Consider the following 13,446-nt stretch of genomic DNA (forward strand, 5'->3'; position numbering starts at 1 on the left):
TTACAGATCTTTAACACAGAACAAGATCAAAACAAAGCATGAAACAAAAACCATGGACATAGACTTACTCAACAATGGTCGCAGGAAACAATATTTGACAAAGACACATGGCAAACATGAGGGCTTAAATACACAGAATACTGACATGACAAGGGACACCTGTGAGCAATGAACAGACAATTAACCAATGACAAGACACATGACAAACAGGGAATCACATGACAGATATGGGACATGCATGAACAAATCAAAATGTGACAGAGACAGGACCAAATTGTGACACTCTTGTTGTGCTCAGTCAAATAAATATAAAAGTGTTTTGTAAGTAAGACGGAAGATCATCAAGGTGTTCATCAAATTCTAAACAAACAGAGAGAGAGAGACAGTGAAAGCCAGAGAGAGAAGCAATGACCTGTAAAATGAGAGGATGCTGTTTTGAGAGTTTGCATTTCACATTTCATCTCCTCTCTTTCTGCTTTTCAGCTTTTTCTGCTGATTAAAGAGAAATACAAGCCATTTCAGATGATGCATTCAAACCCATATTTTTTCATTAGAGGAAAAACCTTTTGTTTAGGCTTTTGGTTTGAAGAATGGGGGTCAAAATCAAACAACGTTTCAGACTTTTGAAATTATAGGTATAGGCTACATTCATAACATTCATGTATGAGTGTAAAATCTATAGTGCCATTGTACATCGCATTATCCTCTGAGCAGTTGACTTATGATTTTATAATGTTTATTTATCTTTCTACATGCCTATGGGATCATTTTCCCCAAAGCAAGCACATTATATAATCTGATATGTCTGTATCTGATTGTGTATGTATTGCTATGTCGGGCACATAGGTCAGTGGGGAATGGGAGACCTGAGACCAGTCACTGAGACCAGACATAAGCCTGCATTATCAATACATCTTCAAGAGAAAATAATTTTTTTTTATGCTCTTTTCTTGTGTTACAGAACCACTTTGAAAGGTTTGACAGGCTGTTGAATTCTATAGTGGACAGCCTATTTGGAGAAAGAGGTTTGTACTTTTAACCCTTTTCTATGTTGATGTTATCAATTGTGCCATTTTTGAACCATCTGGTTAAGTGCAATGCAGTTATTTCAAGTTTGCTTTCATTTAGTGAAATAATACACAATCTGCATCTGGAGACAAATGGTGTGAAGCAGAGTAAATAGATATATTCATGTTCATGTGCAACAAAAACTTAATCATGTATTTTAAGTTTAATGCAGTACAGAGTCAATCTTCAGTACAGAGTCAAACCAGGTCAAAGAATAGCCATAATAGTCAAGTCTCTCTCTCTCTCTCTCTCTCTCTCTCTCTCTCTCTCTCTCTCTCTCTCTTCTCTCTCTCTCTCTCTCTCTCTCTCTCACACACACACACACACACACACACAAACACACACACAGAAATGAACTGGTAAGACTGCAATAGCTAATTTTGAGAATATGCTAATAAATAAAATCAATAACTGAAAAAAAATACAAAAGAGACTCTTTCTTGCTCTAATGCACACACGCGGACAATGGAAGGAATTACTGTAGATGGAATTAGATTTCTCAGATGACCATTGAGTTAGCCGAGAAATTTCCCATTACAATGGGAAGAGGTCCCAAGAGCTGAGCATACCTGGTTTTTAACATTGGGAAGCGTTCTCCTTCTTTAGTGAGAAAGGAAAACTCCGGAGACTTCAGAAATTCTATGGTGGTGGATAAGGGAGGGCCAGGGTTCACCATTACCCAAATAGTGCACGTTATCGAATCAGAGAGGGGATGCTCAATACCAGCTCTACGACTTTCAAGTCATTTGAATTCATCATGTTGGTACCCATGATTTGAGATGAAACACACGTCTTCCGCACTGAAGTAAAGAGCTTACTGGCAAAGGGAGCTGTGGAAACAGTTCCTCCGCCCCACAGCGAGCCAGGCTTCTACAGTCGCTACTTGCTCGTTCCCAAAAAGGATTTTGGCCTCAGGCCCATCCTAGACCTCTGACATATGCCCTCACAAGATGTCCGTTCAAGATGCAAACTTTGAAACAAATCCTCTTGCAAGTATGCCCAGGGGATTGGTTTTTCTCAGTTGATATTAAAGGAGAACTCCGGTGCAAAATGAACCTTTGGTCTAATAAAACATCGGTACCTAGTCAACCGTTCTCTGAGATTTGTTTTAATCATAATCAAATGTAAAGAGTTGTATCTCTAAAAACTGTTTAGTGTATAATGCTCGTACTGGGGGCATTTACTAAGTAAAAAGAAATCGTCGCGGTTACGTATGTAACCCTCGTTCCCTGAGTAGGGAACGGAGACGTTATGTCGGATGACGGAGAATGGGGCTTTCGCTTAGAAAGCCAATCCTCTTCGAGTATTAAAAAACAAGCCAATGGCAAAGAAATGCCATGGGTCTGCGGAATTTGCAAAGCGTATCTCCGCCTCACCCCGTGAGTATAAAAGGAGGAAGCGGACGCAACCGGAGTATGTCTTCGCTGAGGAGCCGAGACTGAACTCAGGCGTCTATCCAGTGGTACAGCGGAAGTGGCAGGGAGACGTAACGTCTCCGTTCCCTACTCAGGGAACGAGGGTTACATACGACATTGTAAAACACATGAAACCATCTTCAACCCCACTCGATCCTATTCCCTCACAGATCATTAAAGATGCTTTTGAAGCTGTTGGTCCCTCTATTCAATCCATTATTAACTCCAGCCTTGCCACCAGCATTGTTCCTTCTTGTTTCAAGCATTCGGTTGTCCAGCCTATGCTAAAGAAACATAACCTTGATACAAAAAATCATAATAATTTCCGACCCATATCCAAACTGTCGTTCATTTCAAAAATTTTGGAGAAGGTGGTGCTAACGCAGCTGCTTTCGTACCTCAATTCCACAGAGATCCTAGAGCCATTTCAATCTGGGTTTAAAACCGGCCATAGTACTGAGACAGCCCTGTTAAAAGTGACAAATGACCTTTTGCTCACTCTCGACTCAGGTGATAATGCCATTCTGGTCCTGCTAGATCTTAGCGCCGCATTTGACACTGTAGATCATGGTATACTTCTAGAGCGTCTTGAACAGTGGGTTGGCATTAAGGGTACAGCTTTAAACTGGTTTTACTCCTATCTCCATCAAAGATATTTTTCAGTATCCATAGGCCAATACTCTTCACCCCCTGCCCCTGTGTCTTTTGGTGTTCCCCAGGGATCTATTCTGGGTCCAGTACTCTTCTGCCTTTACATGCTCCCCCTGGCAACATCATCAGAAAATTCAATATCTCATTTCACTTTTATGCTGATGATTCCCAACTATACATTCCACTTAAATCCAGTAATTCCATGCAGCCTTTTTTAGATTGTCTGAAAGAACTTAAAATCTGGATGGCTAACAATTTTCTTCAGTTAAACGACAACAAAACTGAAGTTATTGTCTTTGGCCCCCCAAAATCCAAATCTGCCATCCCTGCTGACCTTGGTCCCCTTGCACCCTATGTTAAATCCCATGCACGTAACTTGGGTGTTATTTTTGACTCCCATCTTAATCTGGAAAAACAAATATCATCTGTTGTAAAGACCAGTTTCTATCAACTAAGAATAATTTCCAAACTCAAGTCTGTTCTGTCATATAATGATCTGGAAAAAGTCATCCATGCCTTCATAACCTCCCGCCTGGACTATTGTAACTCTCTTTACTTTGGTCTCCCCCTAACTCTGGTGGCAAGGCTTCAGATGGTTCAAAATGCAGCGGCTAGGCTACTCACAAACACAAAAAAATGTGAGCACATTACACCAGTCCTAGCCTCCTTGCACTGGCTTCCAGTCCAGTCTAGGATACAATTCAAAATACTGCTAATGATTTTTAAATCTCTTCACTCCCTGGCCCCCAGCTACATAAAAGATATCATTCATCCTCACGTAGCTCCGAGGTCCCTAAGATCCTCCAGTCAAGGCCTCCTCCAGGTCCCACGTTCCCGGCTCAAGCAAAAAGGTGATAGAGCCTTTTCTGTTGCTGGCCCTCAGCTCTGGAACCGACTGCCAGTTGACATCAGAAGTGCCCCTTCAATTGAGATTTTTAAATCCAGGCTTAAAACTCACCTTTTTACATTGGCCTTCCCGGCTTCTTAAATTGTTTTAACTTGCTCCGTTTGTAATTAAGTGTCTGTCTTTCTATGTGGATCTTGCTTAATTCTTTGATTTGTTACTGTATTTTATTTTATTTTTTACTTTGTGGCTACTGCGCTATGTACAGCACTTTGGTCAGCGTGAGTTGTTTTAAATGTGCTATAGAAATAAACCTTTACTTACTTACTTACTATACGTAACCGAGACCAGCCTTGGCACTCTGTGTTCGCAAACCTGATCTCAAGAGAGTGCTAGAAACAGCCAATACGTGAGTTTCATGGTAGCGACGATATGTTGTCTGTGAATTTTTTATATAATGTTTCATGTAAAGAATGCTACAATTTAGCGGGTAGAATTTTCATACGGTTAGACTTTGTGTGAGAGCACTTTGTGGACTACAACTCTTTCAACGTGTTTGACCCCACTAGCACACGGATCCCGCTAAACATGTCTGTGTCTTTGGTGCACTTCACCGTCTTCTTTCAGGGAAAGGACAAACTAGTTGAGCTTGGTGAAAAACGTGATTTGTGGAGGGAAAATGTGTTATGCGGCGACGTCACATATGTGACGTGTAGTCTTTCTCGTTATGTCTATTCCACAACTGCTAGCCAAAGAATCATACAATATACTGTCAAACTCGTTACATGAGAAATTATATAAAAAATTAACAGACAACATATGTTACATTCATGGCAAAATTCAAACGGGATCAGAAAATAATTATTTTCTCTCATTCACTTGCATTGACGCTTTTTCAATCAAGAGGTCCACTCGGAGTTTTACGGGTGGGCGGGACTTACCAGCTCTATTCCTGCTGTTACTCGTGATTGCTGTGGAAGTGCATTCTTCACGCATCAATTCAATCCAGATAGCGTCTTCCTCTAATATGCTAAGGTACATTTAACATTTCTGCTTAATATGATATTTATATAGGCTGGCCTGTCTACAGGGCCTAACATTTGGTCTGAGCTTGTATGGCGTGATGAGTTCATAAAGCGGTGAATTCCCGCTCCCATTTACTTCACAATCACATTATAGAGAGACAAGCGTCACGATCTGTGCACTGCCGCGTCTCGCGCTCGCCATGCCGCCAGATTCAGAATCAGTGCACGGTGCACCAGGTCGTTAACTTGAACTGCATTTCTTAATAAGAAATTAGCACAGCTCGTTGATAAACAACATTTTTTAATTGATCCATTATACGACCCGTCTTCATTTGGCAAGTGCACTTGCGCAAAAACATTTGCTGCTGATAAAAGAGCTTCGCCGAGACTTCAGACAAAGAGACAAAGTGTGTTTGTTTCTTTTGTAAAAGTTTCCTGCATATACCTTCCCTATTTAATGCACAATTTTCCTTACAAATTATATTATCAGCATTACAATGTGAGTAAATGTAGCCGTGTAAAATGTAAGGGATGATGCCACCCTTCTAGAACAATGTGCATTTACGTTTAAATTGTAACATATTTAATAGCATGGAATTAAAGTGTGTAATTAGTGTTAGCTCACTATCTTAGCCTTTTTCAGTGCATTAGTTGAGGTAATATGATAATATTAGTGATTCTCATTTCTCAAAACACTAACATTGGTACCGTTTTGGAGAGAAATTGGGTATTTTTTTAATCTCTCTATTTAACCCACCTCTTGGTGTGTGATGCTGAACTATCATATGAGTTTCTAAAAGTTTTTGAATTCTTTGCACATTTATGAATATTGATATTTTATGTGCAACAATAGCATGCTCAGGCCCAGATGCTTTTCGCCCAATTTTAAATGCTTTCCCCCCAAATAATATGATTTAAATGGTGATGAGTGTACTGATTTGATGCATTTTAAAAAGATGGATCATAGTTATTCTTCAATCTTTCTTACAAAGAACAAAATATAATGTGAATTACAGTATGTGCAATTTTTGTTTAATTTATAAATTGTAGTGCACAGTGTTTATTATAAGGGGTAGAATACGCACCTCAGTACTCACTACTCACTACTCATGAGTACTTTTAAATAAGCTACTTTTTTACTCTTACTCAAGTAGTTTTTTGGACAAGTACTTTTTACTCTACTCACACTACCTTTTTTGGAATGTAATGGTACTTTTACTTGAGTATGTTTTTTCAGTACTCTTTCCACCACTGGTCTTTACTGTAACTTTTGATCAATTTAACTCATCCTTGATGAATAAAAGTATTTTCTAATTTCTTTCCCCCAAAAATAAAAAAAAATCAATTCTTACTGACCCCAAACTTTTGAATGGTAGTGATTAATATTACAAAAGCTTTCCATTTCAGATCAATTCTGTTCTTTTGAACTTTCTATTCATCAAAGAATCCTGAAATAAAAATGTAAAAAACTGTTTTCAACATGGATAATAATCATAAATGTTTCTTGAGCATCATATTATAATAATTTCTGTAGGATCATGTGACACTGAAGACTGTAGTAATGATGCTGTAAATTCAGGTTTGATCACAGGAATAAATTACACTTCACTATATATTCAGATAGAAAACCGCTGTTTAAAATTGTAATAATATTTCACAATATTACTGTTTTTTTTTCTCTATCTTTATCAAATAATTGCAGCCTTGGTGAGCAGAAGAGACTTTTTTAAAAAACATAAAACATCTTACCGATCTAAAACTTTTGACCGGTAGTGTGTATATATATATATATATATATATATATATATATATATATATATATAAACATTATTACACACACATAACCAAATTAATTTATTTCATTGGGTTAGGGTAATGCATGTGTGTAATACATATAGTACTACATAAATACACATGCATTCATATATATATATATATATATATATGTGTGTGTGTGTGTGTGTGTGTGTGTGTGTGTGTGCGTGTGTGTGTGTGTGTGTGTTTGTGCGTGTGTGTGTGTGTGTGTGTGTGTATGGGTTAGGGTTAGTTATGTGTGATCGAAACCTGTACTGTACACAATACGTACATGTATTTTTGTGTGTTTTCTGATGAATGGTTTATGATTGGTCTATGACTTGACTAGGATGAAGGGGTACATTAGCCATACTGAATTTAGGAACATAATTAATTTACTCATTAAAGGGATAGTTCACTTTGAAATACATTTTTGATATGTTTTAGCTTACCTCAAGGGAATCCAAGATGTAGGTGTCTTTGTTTCCACAGTATTTTCAATTTTGATATTTTTTGGTCAAACCGTTGTTGTCTATCAGCCATATAATGGAGGTTTAGGGGGTCCTCCCCTCGGTTCACCTCAAAGAGCATGCACAGAGAAGTCGTAATTAAACATAATTGAATGACTCGTAAATGTAAGTACACACTGATGGCCTAAGACACACGAAACGAGCGGGTTGTGTGAGAAAACGAACAGTATTTATATTGTTTTTACCTCGTGTAACCACAACCATGTCCAACTGATCTGACGGCACGGGCGCTTCGGTCTGCGCATGCGCCAGAAGTGATCGCTTGCGTGATTCTACCCTAGATTTTAGATTTTTTTTTTTCGAGTTCTGTCTTATATGTTTTTGTAGCTATCATTGGGAGAAGTATCTACTTGTTTTTTAGACCTTCTTGCATGGTTTTTCCATTGGAATTGTATGATTATGTAGCTTACCTGCTACTTTCCTCACTCACTCTGGCTTACAGCAAACCGTCCTCTTGCAAATAGAGGCACCGACCTGGACAATCCCGATGCTTTCTAGCTCCCACTGTTAGTGCTATTGTCCCGGACAGTCCTTCAGCTGTTTCGGTGAGGTTTGGCATTGTTTTGCCTCTGATCACCTGCCCAGCTTCTATCTCTGTGCCGCCAGCTTGTGGCAAACGGCAATCATCAGGCGAACATTCAACGCAATTGGCACGAATGACGTTGACATACTCCAATCTACAACTGTTCAAATATAACACCTACTCCACTCCAGCATGCATCTCAGCCATCAAACAATCTGGACTCCTACGCAGACCACATTACATCCACAGAAGTTCCCGCAGAAAGTTTGTATACACTCGGTTATCTTCCATTACATCTATCTGGTCAGCTGAGCGCAAAGTCGCACCATTGTTACGTCATCAGAGCACTGTTACTGTTTGGTGTAGTGTCCTTGGAAACACCGTGAGGCACACTGAGTGGGACAGAAAACCAGGAGTGGATCACAGCCTGCTCAGACCCATGCAGAAAATCACAAATTCTCCAAATTCATAAAAATAGAACTCTTAAACACACAATCATTGACAGGAGAAGCAAGCTTCATACATGATCACATCCTGGAAAATCGGACTGACTTCATGTGCCTTACTGAAACTTGAGGTTTATTCTGCCATAAATGAAGCCTGTCCCTCTGCTTACACCTACCTGCAGAAAGCTTGCAGCACTGTGCATGGTGGTGGTCTTGTGATGATACACCAAACTAAATTCAAACTGTCCGCCTTGCCACTACCTGAGTTTTCCTCATTTGAATGCTTAACTCTCAAATGCAAACCCTCTTTTCCGATGACAATATTACTTATCTACCCCCCACCCAAACCAAACTCAGCCTTTATTGATGAGATGCACGATCTACTCACAACATTGGTCCGTGCATCTGCCAATCTTTTATTACTTGGAGACATGAATATTCACGTTGACACCCCTGCTTGTTACTCAGCTGCTAAATTTTTATTACTATTAAAAATTACTACTATTTATTACTATTACTATATTTTTTATTACTATTTAATTATCAATTACTAGACTGTCTGAATCTCACACAGCATGTTGACGTCCCAACACACTCCAGAGGGCATACTCTTGATCTGGTCATCACTGACTCTGTTTCCAGCAACAACCTGCAAGTGCATGATCTTGGCTTATCTGACCATAAGTTAATTTCTACGGAGCTGCCATTCCTGCCCCCTCACTCCAAGCCTAAACGCCAAATCTCCTTCCGTAACATAAAAAAACATTGACCCAGAAACCTTGACCTTGGATCTTCAGCATCTCTCCTCTGCCAACCTCTCATCAGCTAGCGAATCAGTCACATTTTACAACAACTCACTGTGCAGACTTTTGGATCTTCACGCCCCCATCAAGACCAAAACAGTTTCCTTTGTTTGCTCAGCCCCATGGTACACCTCAGAGCTGCGGACAATGAAGACACTTGGCTGTGTCCTTGAGCGTCATTTTAAAACATCTGCACTAACTGTACACAGACTAGCCTATAGAGAACACCAAAAAGCCTATTCCAAGTCACTTAAAGATGCACGGTCACAGTTCTTTTCGGACATCATCAACAACAATCCTGGAAACTCCAAGCAGCTCTTCTCTATAATAAACCATCTTCTTAAACCTCAGATTAAAATTCACACAGAAAACACAGAGGAACATTGCAACAACTTTATCACTTTCTTTAGAACAAAAATAGACTCCATTCGATCGCATCTCACTGGTCCCTCTGCACTACCTGCCCTTTCTGTCAGTTCACAGACTGGACTCACTCACTCTCTCCATTGTTTCTCTGAGGTTTCACAACTTGAAATCGAGGGAATCATCAAAAAAAATTAAATCATCTTCCTGTGCCCTGGACCCTTTCCCCACTACCCTGATAAAATCAAATCTCTCTGCCATAAGTCCCCTAATCACAAAAACAGCACTCCCTCCGCTCTGGCCATGTTCCTTCACCCCTCAAAACTGCGGCCATCACACCACTTCTTAAAAAACCCACTTTGGATCCGGAAAACTTGGCCAATTTCAGGCCCATATCCAACCTTCCATTCCTTTCCAAAGTTTTGGAAAAAGCAGTTGCTGCTCAGCTCCAGGTCCATCTTCAGCATCATAACCTATACGATAAGTTTCAGTCAGGCTTCCGGTCCGCCCACAGCATAGAAACAGCTTTGGTCAGAGTCACTAATGACCTTCTGTTGGCAGCCGATGCTGGCTCTCCTTCACTTCTCATCCTTCTTGACCTTACCGCAGCTTTTGACACTGTCGACCACAACATCCTTCTCAACCGCCTTCACAGTGATCTAGGACTATCAAATTCTGCCTTGGACTGGTTCACATCCTACCTGGGAGGACCGAGTATGTCAGTTTGGGTGGAGCTAAATCTCACCCACATGCTGTCACATGTGGTGTCCCTCAAGGGTTGGTACTTGGTCCAACTCTTCATTATTTACATGCTCCCTCTTGGCCGCATCCTTAGCCAGCATGGTATCTCCTTCCATTGCTACGCTGATGATACACAAATTTACCTCAAAACAAACTCAACCCACCACCCCCTCACTACTCTGCCCTCATCTTCATCCACACCACTCCTTCTGACCTCCTGCCTGGAGGAGATTAACGCCTGGATGAGTCAGAACTTGCTTCAGTTAAACTGCTCCAAAACTGAAGCAATTCTTGTCGGCACTCCCCATCAGGTCCAGTCTTCCCTGATTACCTCTATCACCTTCTCCGGAAAAGACATCCCTCTCTCATCAACAGTAACCAACCTCGGTGTAAGATTTGACCCTCACCTTACTTTTGACAACCACATCAAACATCTGTGCAAATCATCCTTTTTCCACCTCAGGAATATTGCCAAACTCCGTCCCACTCTCACTCTTTCCGACGCCACAAAACTTGCCCATGCCTTTGTCTCCTCCAGGCTGGACTATTGCAAAGCACTTCTCTATGGGATCTCTAACAAGAGTCTGCAGAAACTCCAACACATACAGAACAGTGCTGCTAGGATCCTGATGAGAGTGCGTAAATATGAACATATAACACCCATCCTTCAAGCACTCCACTGGCTTCCCTTCTCCGCCAGGATTCAATATAAAATCTCCTCACCCACCAATGCATACATGGTAATGCACCACTATACCTCAAGGAACTCCTCACCCAGCAAACATCAACCAGAAACCTCCGCTCACAAAATAGCAATCTTCTCTGTTCTCCCAGAACCAAGCTCCGGACCATGGAAGACCGTGCTTTCTCCTCTGCTGCCCCGCAACTGTGGAATTCATTGCCAGTCCACCTGAGGGCACCACAGTCAGTTGACCATTTTAAAAAAGGCTTAAAAACTTTCTTATTTATAAAAAGCTACTTTTAATCTAGAATTTCACTTTTTTATGTTCTCTTATTCTTACCCATTTTTACGCTTGCTGTAGCACTTTGAGATCTGTTCGCAAATGAAAAGTGCTTTATAAATAAAATTTATTATTATTATTAGTCTATTTTCAGTATTTTTTGTACATGCACAGTGTAATTATTTATGTTTTTATGTTGGTTGGAATTCTGAACGGGCCACCACGGCAGACCTTTTTGCGTGATCACGATGGTATAAATATATACCATACCATTTTTGTTTTAATTAATGTGAAATGTTGCATTTATTGATATATATATATATCAATACAATTAAATTTCAATAAATTATATATATATATATATATATATATATATATATATATAGTATATATTACAGGTATAACTACAGTATAAAACTACTAAACTAGTAGTTTACTGAGAGTATACTTCATAGTGGATTTTCATAAACTAAATATTGTGCAACCAATATTTGACTAGTAAAATATCCGTATACAAGTTCACTTTGTCACCATGAGGTTTCTTTGGACTGTCTGTTTGTTTTGTTTTGCCACGTGTGTTCCTCATCTGAGTTTCCCACCATCAATCTGCTTCCATGGACACTGATCACCTCCTTCACAGCTGCCTGTCATTCTGTAATCACCTTCACTGTGTATTTAAGCTCCTGCCTGTCTTCACTTCATTGTCCGGTATTGTTTGTGTTTAACACGCTGTCGCACCTGTTAACCTGTTCCTGAGTTTCGCTATATTAAAGAAAGTGTGATATCTACTTTTATCTCCGTCATCCTTCTTCCGCCCTGTGACAGAATACCGGACCCAATTGTGAGTTCATCGCCCTTGATCAGAAGAGCCAGGATTTTTTTTTGTCTTTCTCCAAAGACTCACCAGCACTCACCAGCCCCCTCGATGACGAAACCCTGAAGACCCTGTTCTGGATCGGGGCCACCTTCCACCAGCATATCGACCTCCCAGACACCTCTAACCTGAAATGCATGGAGGCCGTCTTCAGGTGTCTTGAGAGCGTCGAAGCCTGATCCAGAACACAGCCAGACCCAGAGCCAGGATTACCACCCTCGACCGTGGAGATCTCGTGCGTGCCCCCCGCAGACGAAGAGGACAGAGCTGACCCTCGCCCCGAAGGAGGAGCTCCAACAGGAGTCTGACCAGGGGTGTGAGCCCACAACATCGGCGGACGAGGGGACCAAATATATGGGACGAGAGGACTGGCTGATGAACTTCAGTGACAAGGATACTTTTCCAGCCCTAGCCCACCCGTCATCTGCATCTTCATCGTCTTCCGATCTGTCCAGTGACTGTATCCGCCCTGCTTTATGTCAATTCAAGACCATCGTGACACCCATCTCAATCAGTCCTCCAACCCTGCCACTGCTGGATGTGCGCAGCCCTGCGCCATCTTCAAGGAGTCTCCCCTTGGTCAGTCGTCACTCTGCCTGCGCCAAGGACTTACAGTCAGTCCGCTACGCTCCATCCCTCCACCCCGTTGGCTTCAGCGGGCTCCCCCTTCCCTTCGGCGTCACCTCTGTCCTCCCTCACTCCACCTCCGCATCAGGTCTCGGGCACTCTGGCTATATCTCCAGAACTTGTCGCCGCGATGTCGCCGGGGTCTCCTATTCCTACGACGTTGTTGGAGTCCATCGGCTCTCCGCCTGCGCCGAAAGATCCTGCCGCAGAGTCTCCGTCGGTCATCCCCCAGCTACCGTCAGTCTCCTCGCCATCTGGTCTCTTCCCTCCATCTACTCTGCCGTGGGCTGTCGGTACTGGAAGGCTCTGGGTCCGTGCCACTGGGCCATCTCCGTCAAGGCCGTCAGGGAATCGTCATCGTCCCTTCACCACCCTGTCACTCCAGCCTTTCTCCTGCACCTCATCTTCATCTCGTCCACCACCAGAACCTCCTCCGGTCCCCCCTCTGTCGTTTTGTTACGGCGCGAGGTCGCGCCTTGCCGGAGGGGGGCGAGATGTCACCATGTCACCATTAGGTTTCTTTGGAGTGTCTGTTTGTTTTGTTTTGCCACGTGTGTTCCCTCACAGCTGCCTGTCATTCTGTAATCACCTTCACTGTTTAAGTTCCTGCCTGTCTTCACTATATTAAACTTCCGCCCCGTGACACACTTGTTGTTGTAGTTCAATTATATTAAAAAAAAACTTAGTTGTAAACTAGTTGTGTATTTATATAATCATATACTGAAAAAAAATTATAATTTTATACACTAAAAAGTGTGCTAATTTAGTCCCAAAAAGTAA

At 41.4% G+C, this 13,446-nt stretch overlaps 1 protein-coding gene across 2 annotated transcripts in view; it reads left to right on the forward strand.

Annotated features, from left to right (window-relative positions):
- Window positions 1–13,446, forward strand: part of elovl2 (ELOVL fatty acid elongase 2) — a 108,901-nt gene that overhangs the window by 44,766 nt on the left and 50,689 nt on the right. For both annotated transcript variants that reach the window (XM_089125563.1, XM_039666557.2), the window contains exon 2: window positions 962–1,025. Coding sequence is in view for 1 of the 2 variants with exons in the window: in XM_039666557.2 (XP_039522491.1) it covers window positions 962–1,025 (64 nt within the window). In the remaining variant the exon portion in view is untranslated. The remainder of the gene's footprint in view (window positions 1–961; window positions 1,026–13,446) is intronic.

The sequence above is a fragment of the Pimephales promelas genome, chromosome 22 (genome assembly GCF_988280905.1).
Source record: "Pimephales promelas chromosome 22, fPimPro1.hap1.1, whole genome shotgun sequence".
In the NCBI taxonomy this organism is placed as follows: domain Eukaryota; kingdom Metazoa; phylum Chordata; class Actinopteri; order Cypriniformes; family Leuciscidae; genus Pimephales; species Pimephales promelas.